This window comes from Psammomys obesus, unplaced genomic scaffold (assembly GCF_907164565.1).
Source record: "Psammomys obesus unplaced genomic scaffold, mPsaObe1.curated_primary_1811, whole genome shotgun sequence".
Lineage (NCBI taxonomy): Eukaryota > Metazoa > Chordata > Mammalia > Rodentia > Muridae > Psammomys > Psammomys obesus.
Genome location: NW_026585644.1, coordinates 11339933 through 11358270, shown reverse-complemented (window position 1 = coordinate 11358270; position 18338 = coordinate 11339933). Strand labels below are relative to the sequence as shown.

The 18338-nt window shown below is 42.9% G+C and overlaps 1 protein-coding gene across 1 annotated transcript in view; it reads left to right on the top strand.

Annotated features, from left to right (window-relative positions):
• Nucleotides 1-1544: 1544 nt before the first annotated feature.
• Nampt (nicotinamide phosphoribosyltransferase) overlaps nucleotides 1545-18338 on the top strand; it is a 32267-nt gene continuing 15473 nt past the window's right edge. The window contains 4 exon segments of the mRNA XM_055624551.1: nucleotides 1545-1840; nucleotides 10471-10627; nucleotides 12223-12326; nucleotides 14212-14340. Of these exon segments, the coding sequence (XP_055480526.1) occupies nucleotides 1784-1840; nucleotides 10471-10627; nucleotides 12223-12326; nucleotides 14212-14340 (447 nt within the window). The 5' untranslated portion in view covers nucleotides 1545-1783.

Genomic DNA, 18338 nt, shown 5'->3' with positions numbered 1-18338 from the left:
GCTCACAGTTTCATTGCTCAGTTTCGTGGACATCTTGCTTTGTGCTTGTGGTGGCATGGTCCATCTCACCCAGAAGACACAGAGAAAGAAATGAGACAGAGTTCCAGTATCTCCCACCTCCTCAGTTATGGAACTACCTCCAGTCAGACCCCAACTCCTAAGAGTTGTGCCACTTCCCACTTGTCAGAGGCCTGCAGTCAACATTAGCATATAGGTCTTTGGGTGACATTTAAGATTCAAACTCTGACAACTTCATTGCTATCTTTTTAACTAGCTGTGTCAGTATGCTTACGATGTTAACATTTTTACATTTTGAATCTTTCCCATTTTTATACAAGAAAACTCAACTTCAAAGATTGCAAGATCAAATTTTGCTTTTTAAAAACGCTGCCGTAAACAAAGACTGCTTTGTAATCAGAATCCTATTTTTTCCCCCTACATAAAACGGCCTCGAACAGCGGTCAATTGTAGATAAATGGATTCCAGGAAGCTACTAACTTGATGCAGTCTGTGCCAGTTTTCTTAAACCAATTTCCCCTGATACTTGGATTTTATAAAAAACAAACCAAAAAAAAAAAAAAACCTTAAATCTTACAATTGTTAAATGCTATTAAACACGCAAAGGAAATTTTGGTTTTACAGTTTTATGCAAAAAAAACCCCCTGCAATTATGAATGTGAAAACGGACCAAGAGGATGGTTTCAAGGATATTGGATGACGTCATCAGACGTCATTCGCTTATTTGGGTGGCTGCAAGCTCTATTCCCAGAATTTAACGATTTAAAGGAAAAACAAAACAAATAAACAACAACAAAAAAACAGGTCCACCGTCAAAGACTTGGCTGGACGCCTTTTACTTCCCAACAATATTAGATTCAATTTGGTCCTGTCCCTACACTGTCCGGGAGGATTGACTTTAACCTTCCCCTTTAGACGCAAAGGACGGTTTAGACTTTTCTGCAGGAAAAGTCAAGCAGCCTTCAGAGGATCAAGGCGCTCAGCTTCAGACAGAGCGGGAAGGAAAGCGGGTCCGCGCAGCAGGACAACTCAGACCTCAGGCAGCTTCTCGGATTTTAAAGAAAAATCTAGAGGATCAAGATCGGCAGGACGGGAAGGTTCCATCTGTACTCCGAGAGGGAGACAAAGGTAATTCAGCGCGTGCGGGAACAGGGAGACGACAGTGGGAGGCTCTGCGGCCCAAGCCGGTGGCGTGACTCCAGCAAGACTCCCAGGACGAGCAGGGACTGGGTAGGACAAGAGGAAGGTCCGGGTTGGGGCGGGCAAAGAGGCGCGCGGCGGGAGGGGCGAGGCTGGGAACGCCCAGGCCACGCCCCGCCTCAGGCCACGCCCCTCGGAGCCGGAGGACTGGCGCGGAGGCGGGCGGCCAGGTCACGCGCTGGGGTGACCGACGGCCTCAGGCCTGGGGCGGGCGCCGCTGAGGCAGCGCGCGTGCCTCACGTCCTCCTCGGCCCCCCGCCCCGGCGCTGCGCACGCGCAGCCGTGCCCCGCCCCTTGTCCCCGGGGTGGGCGGGGCCGGGCCGAGCGGGGAAGCCGCGGGAGCGCTGGGCCAGGGGAGCGCACGAGCCTCCGCCGCCGCGTCACGGACCCGCCCGCTCTCCCGGCCCCTCCCCGCGCTCCGTTCCCGGCTCTCCCGTCCCCCGCCCCCTCCCCCGCGAGCGAGCGAGCGGTGACTTAAGCAACGGAGCGCAGCGAAGCCCATTTTTCTCCCAGCTCGCACCCGCGCCGGGCAGCTCGTGGCGCGGCGCCTCCGCTCCGGCCCGAGATGAATGCTGCCGCAGAAGCCGAGTTCAACATCCTGCTGGCCACCGACTCGTACAAGGTGGAGCTGCGATGGGGCCCCGGGGCCGGGGGGCGGCGGGATGGGGCAGGTGGAGGAGCCGCAACGCGGCGGCTGAAGGATGGAGGCGCGGGCCGGAGGCGGGGCCTGCGCCGCGGCGGGGGCGCGGCCGGAGGCTCGGCGGGATGGGTGCACGCTGCCGCTCCGGTCGCCGGCGGCGGCCTTGGCTCCCCTGCCGGGTGCGCTGGTTGAGACAGCTCGGCCATCGGGCTGGTTAGGTAACGGCGCCAGGCTGGGCAGGTACGTTCCTGCCCCGGGGAGCGCGGGGAGAGGTCCTGGCGGCGTGCCCGGCACCCAGCCAGCGGCCCCCAGCGTGGAGGACAGACCCGACCCCTGGAATTCAGCCGCCCCACTCCTCTGGGCTGCATTTCAAACTCCTTTGCACCTAGGGATCCTTCACGTGGTTGGCCCTGCTTGCAGAGGCCAATGTGCTCTGGCCCTTCAGGGTCACTACAGGATTTCTGTGAAAAGGAAAGTGAAACACCAGGAGGTAAAGGAACTGGAGTTTTAACCCAGGAGAACTTGTAGGGAGGGAAATGGCACATTTACTTTAAGGTGCCTATTGATTTGGTTTTTGCAGTAATCGCATTTGAAACGCACCTTAGCAAAGAGAGGAGTGATGAGGAAATGTCCCTTCGATCTTTAAGTTAAGTTTTGTTGGCCAGGATGTCTAGAACTAGGACAGATTAAATTTTAGCTTTCAAGTTTAGTAATTACTTGAGCATCGTGATGGTTTTGAGTGTAGTGATTAGGTGTAGTACTCTGGTGTTTTTGTTTTGATTCTTTGCTTTTTACTTTTTAACCCTGTAATCTGAGTGTTTCAGAAAGTCTCATTTTGATTAAATTCTAGTTTGTCCATTTCTTAGTAATCTATTTATTGTAAGTAGGTGAGTTTTCATTTTAAGAGATGCAAAATTTATTAACAGGTGGTCTTTCACATAATTTTATAATTTCACGTTAGTTTTTAGAGGCAGAATTTCTATGTAACAGCCCTGGCTGTCCTAGAACTTGTTTTGTAGATGAACCTAGCATCAGAGATCTGCCTGCCTCTGCCTCCTGAGGATAAAAGGTTTGTGCCACCACACCCTGCTTCAGATGGAATTTTAAAGTAGAAATCACCTTTGCAAGATTGCTATCATTGCTACTGTGGTACTTGAGACTCAAAAAACAAAAAAACAAACAAAAAACCTCTGCTTGTTTTAGTTCAATTGAGGTTTAGGGACATCCTTAGTGATTTTAGAAAAGTGGTTCATAGTTTTGTAAAATTTAACTATGTCAAAATTATTTTCAGATATTTACTGTATTATGTATGAAATGATTGAATTTTCATGGGAAACATAAACAGATATTAAGTGCAAACTTTAAAAAGGTCAAGCCTGGAAGAGCTCATCTTAAGCCCAACACTCAGAGGTCAGAGAGGTCGATTGCTGTGAGGTACAGACTAGTATGCTCTCTATAGCAGTTAGGGACAGCCAGAGCTCCGTATCTTAGAAAGAAAGCAGTAGCTCCTTTGACTGTGGTGAATATCAAATGTGAAGCTGCTTTAGCAGCAGGTTTTGGTGGTTTTTGGAGACTTTGGAGACACTTTTACTTAATAAAGAATCTTAAAGCTTTTCTAACCTCCTAGCAAGTCATGATTATCTGCAGGATTATAATTTTCATATAAATTTTATTTCTGCCCAGTCTCATTACACTGATATGAAGTATTTATCCTTTTTGCCTTTTTAACTTAGGAAGAGAGATAGCCAAAAATGCTGTACTTGAGATTACAAGTAATGAAAATTCTTTTCTCTGGAAATTACATATTCTTGTCAGTACATAGGGCGGTGGCCAAGCATATAGCAGCATGTGGGATGCATTTTCACAGTGTCCTTAAGAGAGGGCGGAACACTTGGGACCAGTGGAGAAGCATTTGAAACACTTCACTTCTGTGATCTCGTATTTCATTATGTGTAATAAGGAGCTGAGAACATAGGCAAATGCAGCTCTTCGGTTTCATCAAGATTTCTTTTTTCAAATAAAAAGGGCCTGCTCTAACATCTTCAATCATTTATATTTTCAGAATGGCTTAAGGCACAGTTCCTACCCAGCTTTAGTGGCATTGCACTAACCCAGCTAGGGAAGATGGGTGTGAACAGTCCAGTCATTGCAATGGTTGGGTTGCATTCAGGACTTTTCCTGTAAAGGAGACATGGTTTTTCTTTTTAGCTTACCTCTGGGATCATCAGTTTCCAAATAACTGAGAAGCAGTAAAAGATGCTTTTCTTCTGGGTTCCACAAAACTGTATACGTTTTGTTTGTAAGCGTCTACAGCAGAGAATAGTGTTAACATTTTTCAACATTTTATCTCTAGCAGATTAGCAGAAGACATTGTCATTGTGCTATGGCTGGAAAAGACAGGATACACAAAAGTAGTCCTTCATCGATGTTCAGGTCCCATCAGACCACTATGAAATGTGCTGCCAGGGTAACTTGCTTCTCAGAGGCCTCCTAGGCCAGCTGCCTGGACCTCAGCACCTTAGTCATTCACTAACCCATAGTGGAGGAACACGGAGGGAAACAGCAGTGTGATACAACCCATAGGGCAAAGACGCTTCCACGTACTGCTTAACTTTCTCGTCACAGTGAAACAGTCAGATATTGTGTTACCCAATGGCTGACGAACACAGGAAGCTGAGCATTATTGCAGAAGAGATTTAGAGAGATGAATCAAATGACCAAGTTAGTTCTGTGGAACTTCCAGTGTTTTCCTCTCACTGGTTCCCATTTTTTGTAATTGCCTCTTTGGTGCTTCTAAGTAAATACTGAAGGATTAGGAACATGGACCCATGACACCAGAGCTTAAGAGTGACAGGGGCACTGCTAGGACTATGTTTTCTTCTGATGTATCCTTAAAGACACATTTGTGCCAGTCAGTGGCATACCTCTGTAATCTTAGCACTGAGAAAGTAGAGGTGGGAGGCTACCCTTGGTTACATATCAAGTCTGAGCCACGCTAGGCTACATGAGACCTTGTCTCGAAAAAGAGGATGACATTTTGTATATATATATTTTTTTCACATAAGCTTCTTAAATTGTAGAGAAAATTTGGGCAATTGAAATAAAACAGTAGAGCTGGAAAGATCAGGTAAAGAAAGATACTCGCTATCAAGCAGGGACCCACGTGGTAGAAGAAGAGACTCAACTCCTGCAAGTATTTATGAAGTAGTTTGTGCTTCAGAGCTAAATAGCAATCAGTTCTTTTCTGTGGCTGCAAATTTCCAGGGCGGAACAGACCTTAAAAACTCCTGAAAAGCTAAACTGGTTATTTTTGCTGCTTTTCATACATTAGCTGTAGTGAGTCAGTCGGCCAGGATGGGGCTAGAGGATCCTTTTCTGATGCTGAAGACCTTGGCTTTTAATTATTTCTGAAAAGTTAAAAATACAGGTGTAACTGAAAAAAGTAGGCAAGTACTAGTTGCCTTTGGTGATGAGATACCAGTTTAGGAGGAAAGATCTTGAGAAGCCATCTCAGGACTAGCTATGGAATGCCTTAAAGAAACATCTAAAGAAAATTACTCCTAATTCCCCATACTGGTTAGGGTTTTATTGCTACATCATGACCATGGCAACTCCTATAAAGGAAAATGTTTAATTGGGGCTGGCTTTCAGTCTCAGGTTAGTCCATTATCATCATGGTGGGAAGCATGGCAGCGTTCAGGCAGACAAGGTGCTGGAGGAGCTGAGTTCTACATCTTGATCCTCAGTCAGCAGAAGGAGAGCTATGTGTCATAATAGGTGCAGCTTAAGCATAGAGACCTCAAAGCCCGGCCCCACAGATAACACACTTCCTCCAACAAGACCACACCTACTCCAACAAGGCCACACTTCCTAATAGTGGCACTCTTAGAGGCACGCATGAGCCCATACCTATTCAAACCACTACATTGTCCCAGGAGGATTCTGCTTACCTTAAGTACGCGTCCATCCTCAGCCCCCACAGTCATAGTAGGCCAACGGTAGAAGCCCTTGGGAGTGGAATGTATAGATGAGGTTGCTTGGCTAACTCCCCACATTAGAGACTGTTCCCACTGTTAAAACGTGGGGCTGCAACCTTTTTATTCTACACGGTGAAAGTTACTGTGTGGCGCCTAGTCATTGTAGAAGCATTATAGGGGGCTACTTTTTTCGTTTGTGTGTGTGACTATGTTGCCTTCATGCATGTCTGTACCACACGTGTGCTAGGTGTCTCTGGGTTCCCTGGAACTGGGATGACAGACAGTTTTGACTTGCCATATGGGTGCTGGGAATTGAACACCAGTGCTCTTCACTAACCTCTGAGCTGTCTCTCCAGAACCTGAGCTTATCTTTTCATCAGGAAAGCAAGTGGGATGAAGTTTTGTTAAAAGGCTATTGTCATGGGCTCCCATTGTTCTTCAGGGTGCTCCTTGAGCCTTGGGGGCCCTGCCAGTATAGGAACATTTACTAGTGAGGTTGCTGGGAGTGTGAAGAATTTTCTATTTCTCACACGCAACAGAAGTCAAAGCAGTACAGAAGTTAACCGGAGCCAAAAACTTTCTTCTCGTAGGCTTTATTATGAGCATATAAAACTGATGAGTATTGCTTAACCTTGAACACTGAGCTCTTGATTTTCCTGCTCATTCCTTCCATAGTCTTGAGGAGGGACTAAAGTAGGGTTTGCTGTGTGCCTCACTAGGTAGCCCTGGCTGGCCTTTGGCTTAAGGCATTCTTCCTGCCTTACCTGAGTGCTGGGCTCACAGGCGTGGCTTAATGATACCGTTGTTAACCCGGTTGTTCAAGCCTAACTCTAGGAGGTATTTGTAAAGTCTCATTACACTCCATGTCCAAGTCTAATTCCCTTTTACCTCCAAAAATCCTAGGTAGGCCTGTTTTCTCATCTGACGTAGTTGTGTGCAGTAACTTAATTCCTGGCTCTGCTCTGAGCATCCTGTAATCATATTCCCCTTATTATGAGATTGGTTGTTTTATATTGTTGTGTTACACACTTCCAGCTGCGCCACCTCTCCTCCCCAAGCCCCCAGACTTGTAACTTGTGAGGAGGGTCCAGGAGTTGTAGCTCAGTGTTAGAACATACACTTACCATATGTAAGGCCTAGATTCGATTTCCTGGCATCAGGGGGGGGGGGGGGGGCATGCAGATTACGTTCTGTTTACCCCAGCTTAAATCATCATGGCTTCCAGTGTATTTACTACACAGCAGGAGCCCCTTCTCAGCACCTGTGCCTATCTATGTATGATCTCACCTCTTCCGACCTTAGCAGTCCCACGGACCAAAGCATTCTGTACTTTACCCAACAGCATGCAGGGTGTTCAGAGGTTAACAGTTCTCTTTCGTGATTAATTACCCATGAATTTGCCTAGATAGTTTACACTCTTAACCTGTATTCTCTAAAATAATTCTTTTAAATTTCTCTTAATTGTAGAATATGATTCGCTTCTAGTTCAACAGCCTATGCAACTTAGAAATAATGGTATCTTTTTTTAACATAGGAAACATTCTGAATATTTAGGGAAAAGTCGGTTATGAAGCACTATTTTTTTTTTTAAAGTATGCTAAACAAAGCTTAAAAAAATTAAATGCTTGTGGATGAAGACACGGCTCAGCAATATAGAACACTGGCTGCTATTGTAAAGAGTTCAGTTCCAAGCGTCCACATGGTGACTCAACCCTTTGGAAGTCCAGTTCCAGGAGATCTGATGCCCTCTCCTGGCCTCCTCAGTCACTGCATGAATGTGGTACGCAGACACACGCAAGGTACACAACACCCATACACATAAAGTAGGGGCTTTAAATTTTATAACTGTTATTTTACAGAAGTATAACTGCATTGGTATGATGGAATTTTTTTTTATAATTTTAGACCCTGGTGGAGTTATATTAGACATGTTTCCATTCAACTTTTCGCTCCTGCACGTTCAGAAAATTAATTAATTTGCCTTGTATAATTGTATTTATGTGGTATGTGTATGCATGTTTGTGTGCTCTGAGCTATTCCGTTCCTACAGACATGGTGTATGAATATGTGTGGAGGCCAGAGATTAATGTCCTCTATCTTCCTCAATTGTTCTCCAAAATAATATATAGAAGTGGGTTCTCCCTTGAGCCCAGAGATCTATAGTTTGGGTAGTCCTAGCTAGCCAGCTTGTTCGGTGGACCCTGTCTACACCTCCCAGTTCCAGAATTGAGTTGGACCACCACACCTGGTTACATTTATATGGGTGCCAGAGATCCAAATGGTCCTCCTGCTTGGGCAGCGAGTGTTGACCCTTCCCCCAGCCTGCCTTATAATTATAAAATCTGGTAGCAGATACACTGCTAAGTATAGGAACCGTAAAGGTCAAAACTCAGGTCAAGGGGGATGCATGAAGTACGGCTCTGAGCCTGAGTTTTATAGTGTATACTGTGTGAGCCAGACCTGAATTTCATTTTTCCTTTTCTCCTTCTTTAGTACCTAGTTTCCTCAAAGAGTCAGCGTTACCAGCTTGTAGCTTGGAGGACATTGTGATTTACATACATCTTGGGTATATTTTAAGTGTGGGTTATCTTTTATTCCTAGCAAGCTTAAATGTTACCAAATCATCATTTATAACTATACTTACCTTGGGTTTTGTTTGTCTGTTTTGTTTGCACTGTGGTAGATTAATAGGTTTAATTACTGTGGGTTCTGTTTAGCTTTCTTACTTGGTTTTTCGGAGCTTTCTTTAAACTGACAGTGATATCAGTCCATGGGTTCCTGAGCCTTTTATTATGTTTTTCTGCTGTGCCTAAACAAAACGGAGCCGCAAGCCTCCTGCAGGACTCAGGCTTTCAAAGTCTGTGTCACTGTAGAGATTTTCCCACACTCGCCTTTGCCTGTATGCAGCGGAAGGGAAGCTGCAAGCTTGCCTCAGTGCAAAGGGAGCACCGAGGATGGTCTGTCAGAGATGACAGTGGAAATATATTTTACAATGCTAGTGCCGAGCTACAAAGATTCTTTAGACTAGACCAGGCTTCACTGAGATTGAGATTGTGCAGCCAAAGAAACCCTGGCTTTCCTAAACTTGAAGTCATAGCTCCAAAGGGAATGTGGTATGGATTGTGGTCACCTGTGGCGCCGGGTCTACATGGTATGATCTGCCATTTGAAAGCTTCTCTGGGTTCACTACACTCTACGTACCATTTTAAAGCTTCTCTTTCTATTCTTTCCGCTTTGTAACACATACTGCTCTACTAATCATTTACTTGTAAGTTTGTAAATTTACAAATAAATGCATCATCCATACATTTAGTTACCTTAGTGTGGCAAAAACACTAAAATAAAATTGAAAGTCTAGTGAATAACTTTTTCTAAAACTGGAAGTTGCTAAGTTTTTAACAGTGGCTCTTACCAAATTCATAGAATAGGAACTGATTCTTTTAAAAAAGGCTTTGATGTTCTTAAACTCATGAGCGTTGGCTCGTGTAGTAACTTACTATTCAGTCAGGAAGCAGTTTGAGAAGTAACAAAGTGGAAGGCTCTGTTTTTGTTCTTAGATGTGTGTGGAGGGGCACGTGTTAGGTGTTCATGTGGAGGTCAGAGAATGGCAATGCAGTAATCTGTTCTCGCCTATTGGGGGTCCAACTCATATTGTCAGTCATTAGCAGCAAATACCTTTCCTACTGAGCCATCTCAACAGCCCCCAAAACAGGCTATTTGCTTTTCATTACTTATTTTTGCTGCTGCTGTTGCTTTCATCCAAGTTTCTGTGGAACACCGTGGCAGCCACGAGCAGACACCGACTTACTGCACTCGGAACATTAGATAGTAATGGTATAGGTTGGGCAGTCCTGATTCAAAACTCAAAATGTCTTGAGCATGGATGTCATGGAAGCAAAATTCCAAACCTGACCTCATAAGTCACAAGACACAGTCACAATGTTTGCTGCAGGAACCTGAGGACCCAGGTTTGATCTCCAGCACCTGACATGAAAAGCCAGGCATGTTGGCACATGCTTACAGTACAAGTGGCGGGGAAGCAGAGGCCGGAGAGCCCTGGTTGGCTGGCAGCCGAATTGATGAGCTCGCAGTTTGATGAGAGCTCCTATCTCAAAACTCTGAACTCAACCCCTGGCCTCCCCACACCAGCATGCGCATGTATGTGGGGCATATACACCACACAGACAAATGATGGAAGTATTTTCCTCATCTAGGCAGGTCCTAGCCCCAAAGTACAAGTACAGTTGAGTATTCCAAAACCCAGCTTTGAAGTGTCTCCAGTCTCAAGCATTTCACTGAGAGCAAACACGTGCTCAATCTATCTGAATTGGCCACCCTGGTCTGCTTGAAATGATTGTGTACCTCAGACTGCAGGAGAAGCTGCACCCTAAGACCAAGTAACTCTTTCTGCCCTAAGGACTTCGAACCCACTTAAGAGTGATCTCTCAATCACTTGTTTTGACTGTAAGATAAGGGATTGTTAGAAGGATTGTGGTGATACGCTGTGTCTTGCTCTGTGCAGCCAGGGTGGGAGGCTGACCAGTAGCAAGTAAGAAACAGTCTGATTTAGAAATAATTTGAAGGCTTTAATTCTACTCTTAGTGCTTCCTAATGAAAGTGTTTTTCTTTATATAGGTTACTCACTATAAACAATACCCACCCAACACAAGCAAAGTTTATTCGTACTTTGAATGCCGCGAAAAGAAGACAGAAAACTCCAAAGTAAGGAAGGTGAAATACGAGGAAACAGTATTTTATGGGTTGCAGTACATTCTTAATAAGTACTTAAAAGGTATTGCTTTTCCCAGTACATTTAAAACATTGCTTTTTATGTGACTTCATTTTTTTCTATATTGTTATGTTCTGTTATTTGAAATGACTTTTTGAGTAACTAATTTTGGTGTTTAATTACATTTGATCATCACTTTAGGTGTTGTTTAAATGTTTTCTTTTGTTTTTGAGACAAGACCGTACCCTCTAGCCTAGGCTGGCCTTATATTCTTTGAGTAGCTCAGGCTGTCCCCAGATTGACAGCAGTCTCTTGCCTCAGCCTCCCAAGTGTTAATATTACAGTGTTGAGCGACCTCCATGCTTGCCCTCTTTTACAAACATTTGACCCATTAATTTGAATGCATTAAATGCATTAAATCTTAGAATTTGGTGACTGTGTGTGTGTGCATGTACATGCGCGTGCTTGTGTTAGAGAAAGGTTTTCCAAACTGATGTGTTTCCAAAGAAAGTTTAGGACAGTCAGTAGTAATATTCTCAGGCCATTATAGTTTACTCCTAGACAGCCATTCACTCAGAACAAGAGATTTATTATTGATCCAGAAAATCATTTTTTGTACTGTATAGTGTTAGTGTTTGATTTGAAAAATTGCTGTTAAGTTGCTGATCAGAGTTTCATAAAAAATTCTTGTATGCATTTGGCTTGGGATTAGGACAGGACTTCCACCAATTTATGAAGTGGTCTAAACACACTTCTTCTGGAGTTAAACTGTTATGTTTCTGTAAGAGCAGAGAGTTTTATATACACTTAAGAATCCTGCACTTTGTAACAGTCTTGAAGCTGAGCAAGATATTTTAAGCTGCAGTTGTTGACATTGTATGGCATGGCAGCATGCACATACAGTGGACACATGTGTGTTCAACACAGGTGAACATGGCCAAAGCCCACCTTTGGTTTTAAATTAACTTTTGATGCTTGTACATTCAGAAGTTTTTACTATTGTGAGATTTTTATAAAACTGGTTATACATTCCTATCAATGGTTTAAGAAATTGGTCTGGGCCAGTGTTTTGTACTTTGTTGTGTATCTTAAGCTGTTTATTTCCTAGCACCATCCCGTAAGTAGGTACTATACCTTTATCTTCTTTGTACAGATAAGAAAAGCAAGCTAATAATGGGGGTGGGTGTAGACAGTAACTGTAAAAATTACTGATTTCCAAGCCCCAGAGGCATGTCTGAAGAAAGTTCAACTGGGAATTAAGCTATTGGCTAGCTTAAATTTAAAGAATCTCCAAAAGCATTAGAGATGGGGTTGATTTGTTTTGTTTGATGCTATGCAAGTGATTTTCTGTTCTCTACTTGTTGGTTTTCATTTTTTAAGACAGTCTCACCATGTAACCCAAGCTGGCTTTAAAACTCATGATCCTCCTACCTTGGCTTCCTGAGAGCTTCATTTAGGAGCCTGAGCATTTATGCTTAGGGTGAACTCCTGGAAGTACAGGTTCCTCTTCTGAATCTGCCCTTGGCCTGGTGAAGCTCGTTTCTCTTCTGTGTTCCTTTCAATCATGAAGTGGGTGAGAGAGCGAAAGATACTGCTATGGTGACTTAGCAAGTGAGAGTGAATTTCAGAACATAAGCAAGACCCATGTGTCCTTCCAGGTAAAGTAGTGACCAAAGAGAAAATCCAGGAGGCCAAAGAAGTATACAAAGAGCATTTCCAAGATGATGTCTTTAATGAAAGAGGATGGAACTACATTCTTGAGGTAAAGTTGGCCCTCAGTTTTTATCTGTTTGAGTTTTTGTTTTAATTCAAAATTTCTTGCCATGGAATTTGGCTAGAAAACTCAGCTAACACTAAAGCTTTTGGTTGATGATCTAAATATGATGGTTATTTCTAGATATTCTTACAAAAAACTGTAGGTAACATTTGGTTATCTCCTGTAGTGTGAATCATTAACATAGTTTACCATAGATGTAAATAATATGCTCTGTGACTTAGAATTTAAGTAACTCATGTTTTTGAAAGGTAATTTAATATATTTCTGAAAAATATACCTTAAAAAAGAGATTAACTACTAATTCTTAAAGGGAATGGTTAATGGGCAGTTTCAAAAGTTATTTTTAAGTTCCTCAAGTGAAAATAGGTGCTATGAATTAACTGCAACATAATAATGTTGGGAACTTTTTCCTCACCAAGAGTCAGAATAATTTGGTGTTGCTCTTTGGAGTTGATGCTCATTTTTAACTTTACTATAATGTCCTGAGCATCCAAATACTGAGAATTGGTATTACTACACTACACTAAGACTGGAATATGTTATGTAGAGTTTCAAACCCATAGCAATTAGAAATACCTGTAACTTTCTTGCCTATAGTAAAATGAATTTTTTGCCCTGATGCTAAAATGATGTACCTGTGTGTCTTTGTCAAAGTCAGAGAACCACAGCATATTGCATATCTAAGTGAGTATGTAGGCTGTACTAACTAATGGGCACTTGCCATTACTCCCTTCTGTGAGGCTTGTGAAGGTAGTATGCAGTGAGGAGTCTGTAATTTCTAGTGCCCAGTCTTTTGATGATGTGTTCAGGAAGTCTTAGGGCTCACTAGACATAATCTGGTCTAGCCCAATTTGTCATCAGGTCTAGAGGTGTTAAATGACTCCCCAAGGTCTTGCAGAGGCGTTTGGGATCAAACCAGGATTTGTAAAGTTCTTCTGCTACATCTTGATGCCTCTAGGGTTTCATTGTACATAGCTTTTTTCTCAGGTCAATGCTGTGTCTTGAGTCACATAAACTCTTAGGATTCCCGTAACAGCTTGCCTTGTATACAGGGTTGACTATAGCTTTCAGCTTGAGAAAAGGTTAGAGTGGGGGCTGTGGCCTAGTTCTTGTCCTGTCGCTGTGCTAAGAGACCATGACCAAGGAAAGCAACTTACAGAAGAGTTTATTAGACCATACAGTTTCAGAAGTTGAGTTCTGTAACCATCACCGTGGCAGGGAGCTAATGGAGCAGTAGCTAAGAGCTTACATCCCTCTCCACAAGGCACAGGAAAAAGTCTACTCCCCAGTGACACTCTTCCTCCAACCAGGCCATACTTCTTACTTCTCCCCAAAAAGTTCGTCATCTGGGAACCAATTCACATACATGAAGTTATGGGGTCAGTAACCTATACTTCAGTGTTCAATGTCAGGCTCTTCGTGGTTTTAAAAGTATTTCCAGAAAAAAAGTTAAAACTTAAGTCCTCTCTAGTAATTTGCTTTCGTCATGTGTTCTTTAACAGTAGTGTTTAATCTTCCTTCTTTCTTCATGTGTGAAAATGTAAAACACATTGGTTTGTGCATGTTTTATAGTATCTTAGTTTGAACTTTTTCACTTTTCTGAACAAGTCTGGGAATGCTGTTTTGATCAGTGTTGATCATAAGTGGTAGGTGTTCTTAGCAAAAACAGCATGAATTTAAAGAGTTGGATTGGTGCCTAAATTGTTATCACTTCCACTCCCTTTAGAACCTGCAGGATACTCGAGTAACGAGATCTGTACCTTCTGCAGTGGTAAAAAAAATTAGTTTCCATAAAATGTAAAAAAATACTTAATACAACAGGCAGCTGCATATCGCCTGTTGAATAAATGGATGTATTGTCTCCTGCCAGAAATATGATGGTCATCTCCCAATTGAAGTAAAGGCTGTTCCTGAGGGCTCAGTCATCCCCAGAGGGAACGTGCTGTTCACAGTGGAAAATACCGACCCAGAGTGCTACTGGCTTACCAACTGGATTGAGGTGAGAGGGGTTGCTGGGTTTCAGAGTTCACAATTCTGTTTTAGTGGTGATTGAAGGTACTGAACTAGAATCTGGTGGCTTGCCATTAGTAAGGCTGTATAATGTGCAGTTAATTTCTGCTTCAGCTTCCTCATCAGTGATCTTTTAGGTCTTTCCAATAAAGTCTGATTGTAGGAGATTCTGTCTAAATCAAATGGCCGATAGTGATTACTTAAAGCCCAGTTGACATCTGTCTTAAAATTGTTTTTGTTTTTTTGGCACCACTGGGGCTGGAATCCAGGGCTTAGTGCACACTAGGCAACTCTCCCACTAAACTACACCGTCAGCTCTTTCTTCAAAAAGTTTTTTTGAGGCGAGGCCTTACTAAGTTACTCAGGCAGGCCTTGAATTGGCTGTCCTGTTTCCACTTCCATAATGGCTACTACCCCAGACCCACTGATCCCTTGTCATTCTCCGTGTATGCTAGCTCAGGGCACAGGGAGAAGTGCAGCCCAGCTCCATCCTTACTAACTGCAGGCTTCCAGTGGACATTATTTTCAATTACAGTCAATTCCTTCACTGATTTTTTTTTTTTTTTTAGCTTCTAATCGAAATATAGACATGATTCTGTGTTCCCACTGTTTAATTTATAAATCAAAAAAAAGGGTACATTGGTAGTCTGATTTTTGTTTCTTGCTTTTTTGGTGTAGTGGGGGAAGGCTCCTTATATGTATCTCTAAGTGGTTCCTCATTGCCACAGTCACAGTGTTAATGAAGATATCTAGCTTCTTGATGGATTACTATAATAGTTCATCTGTGAAGGAAATAACCCAGCATGCAACAATCAAACACCATGGTCACTGACTGGTGTTTATATAGTTAACATCAGCATTTCAGCATTGATGAAAGTAATTTGTTGTTACACTGCATAAAGTAAGATTTTGGAAAAATAGACCCAAGAATATGTTTGAAATATGTTTTGTAAAATGAGCTTTTATTCTCCTGGTTCAGTTGTTGTCTGGGAGGCTTATTGCCTCCTTCTGCTAACCTAGGCCTAGTCTTGGAAGCCTCTAGCTTCCATATGATCTAATCAAGGCCTAGAATGTGCTCAGCCTCTGAGACTTACTGCTTAATAATAAGCTCGCCCTACCTAGTTTTTTCTGGGCTCAGGGCTGGCTTTTCTCTCAGCCTCTGAATTGTTCTGCTTGGCTTCAAACTATCTCCAGCAATCTGCTCTAATTTCCTGGATCCTTCTTAGTCTCATGCTTGGTCTTCACCAGAATTCTCTCTGTTACTGCCCCAGTAAAACTGCCTCCTCTCTTCTCGTGAAGAGTTGACCATATCCTATTCTGTCAAATCTTCTCTGATTCGTTACCTTTTCTTCCACTCAATTAGACATTACTTTCAAACATGGAAAAGGGAAAAAAATGATTAAATAATTAGTGCTTCATCTTGCCCCTTAGAAAGTTTTCCTTATTCTCTTCTGAAAGTGACTATTTAATCATTTTTATCTTTGTATATTTTACTAAGAAACCACAAAGTTAAGAGGAATTAAAAAAAGTTCGATCACAGGGTGGTGACTAGTAATACATAATTAGCATTTGTTCCCCTCCTTTGATAAATACCAGTTTTAATAAAAAACTATTAAACAAGATTATCAATCCTCATTTAGAAAGACAGATGGGATGCGCATTGAACATATGACAGGAGTCTATTGAGCGCATTTGAAAGACTCTAACTAGCAGTGTTCTCAAAGCAAAGACTCATGACCAAACCTTTGGCAGAGTACAGGGAATCATAAGAAAGAAGGGGAGTTAGTCTGATGAGGAAAGGATAGGAGCTCCACAAGGACCAAATATATCTGGGCACAGGGTCTTTTCTGAGACTGACATGCAACCAAGGACCATGTATGAATGTAACCTAGAACCTCTGCTCAGATGTAGCCTGTGGTAGCTCAGTAACCAATTGGTTTCCCATAGTGAGGGGAACAAGGACTATTTCTATCAGGAACTCAATGACTGGCTCTTTGGCCTCCCCACCCCCCAAGGGAGGAGCAGTCCTGTTAGGCCACAGAGGAGAGCTTTGCAGCCAGTCCTGAAGATACTTGATAAAACAGGATCAGATGAATGGGGAGGAGGTCCCCCCTATCAGTGGACTTGGCAAGGGGCACGGTGGAGATGAGGGAGGGAGGGACTGGGAGGGAATGAGGGATCCGGACATGGCTGGGATAGAGAGTTAATAAAATGTAACTGATAAGAAAAAAATAAAATAAACTAAAAAACTATTAAACAAATGGGGCTATAGACGGGGCTGCACCAGTATGACAATCTGAACTCCAGGATTCAGTGTCCACACAAGTCAGGCAAGGCCATGTGCACCTGCAACCCCAATGTTGGGCGGGGCAAGAACGGGAAGTTGCTGGAGCTTACCCGGCTACCAGCGTCACCAAAAACCATCAAACTCCAACTTCAAGATCTCAGTCTCCTCAAGGCAACAAGGCAGAGCACAGAGGAGGAAGCTCATCACCCTCCCTTTGCCTCTGCAAAGGCACACACATTATTGCTAAACATAATGCACAATCACTGTATCTTCTGAAGAAATTCATCCTGAGTCCTCCGATCTAAGTTTCCACTGGCTACTTAAAATCTGTTGCCAGACACAAAAAACTTAGGACTTACTAGCTTGAACATGCTCATCCTTTAAAATATTTTAAGTAGCATCAGTTACCTCAATTTATCTTTTTGAGCGTGAGTTTGAAATAATTAATAACTTTGTGGATTGCTACTCACCTGAGTGAGCATTGTGTCAGTAGAAGCTTTGGTCCTTTCAAACCAGGTGTCCAGGTAAGTTTAAGAGAGCCTCGGAGTTCTGTAGATGGCCTCGGGCATGCTTGTCGGCTAAGGAGCAAGCACAGTAGGTCAGACTCTCCCTTGTGACCAAAAACCAGAATGAAAACTTTCTGGTACTAAAAATGATTTTTAAAAGATTATACTGATGAAATGCCATTTCAAAGATAGAGAAACCAAGGCCTGCCAGGTGAGCAGATGGGCAAGTATATTACAGCTATGTAAGCACTTCTGGAAGGAAAGTTCTCAGTTCTTTGCTAAAAGCAGACTTGATCTGTGTGGGCATACTGCTGTTTGGAAAAGTTGCCATCAAGGTCTGCCTATTTCAGTAGACCTTGGATTAGCCCAGACTAACTTGCCTTCCCCAACCCCCTTTGCTCCTTCCACCTACTGTGTCTTTTGTAAAGGGGTGTGGTTTTACAGCAGTATGACTTAAACTGGTTTGGTTGGTGTTGTGCAAGGCTATATCTGATAGTAGTTTCTCTCCTCAATGGGAATAAGGTCGGTCTTCTGTTGTGATAACACAACTAGAGTTTTTCAGGTTGCTCTTCATTTGTCTTTCAAACTGATGACTGAGCTTAAAATACAGAGGTGAGCCATGTGTAATAGCACACGCCTCTAATCCCAGCACTCAGGCCTCTGAGTTCAAGGCCAGCCAGGGCTACATAGGGACCACTCTAGAAAACAAACAAACATAGAGTGATTGAATTTGATTGAACAAGTGAATGTAAATCAAATATTTATCTGTCTACCACACAGCACTGTGCTTGGCACAAAAATAAGAGTAAGATATACCTTGTTAAAGTCTTTTATGGGAGAATGGCAGCTTGTTAGCTAACCATGGATATGAATATAAAGAAAATGTATGCTGAGTTGGTATTAGAAGAATGGGTAATTCTGTATTAGGAATCATAAAATCCAAAGTGTTGGCTTTTAATGATGGGGGTGGCCGAACTGACGTGTGAGAGAGAAATGATTAAGGTGGTAAACATCGCAAAATCATAGAAGACCTCAATTCTCTTTAAATTGCCATTCACTCCCATACCTTCTGGAAAGCAAAGAGATTATAACTAAACTTTGTGAGGAGCTAGACATGGTAGCAGAAGCAGGAGCATGACAAGTTCAAGGCTGGACAACACGGTGAGATCCTGTCTTAATTGAAAGTAATTAATT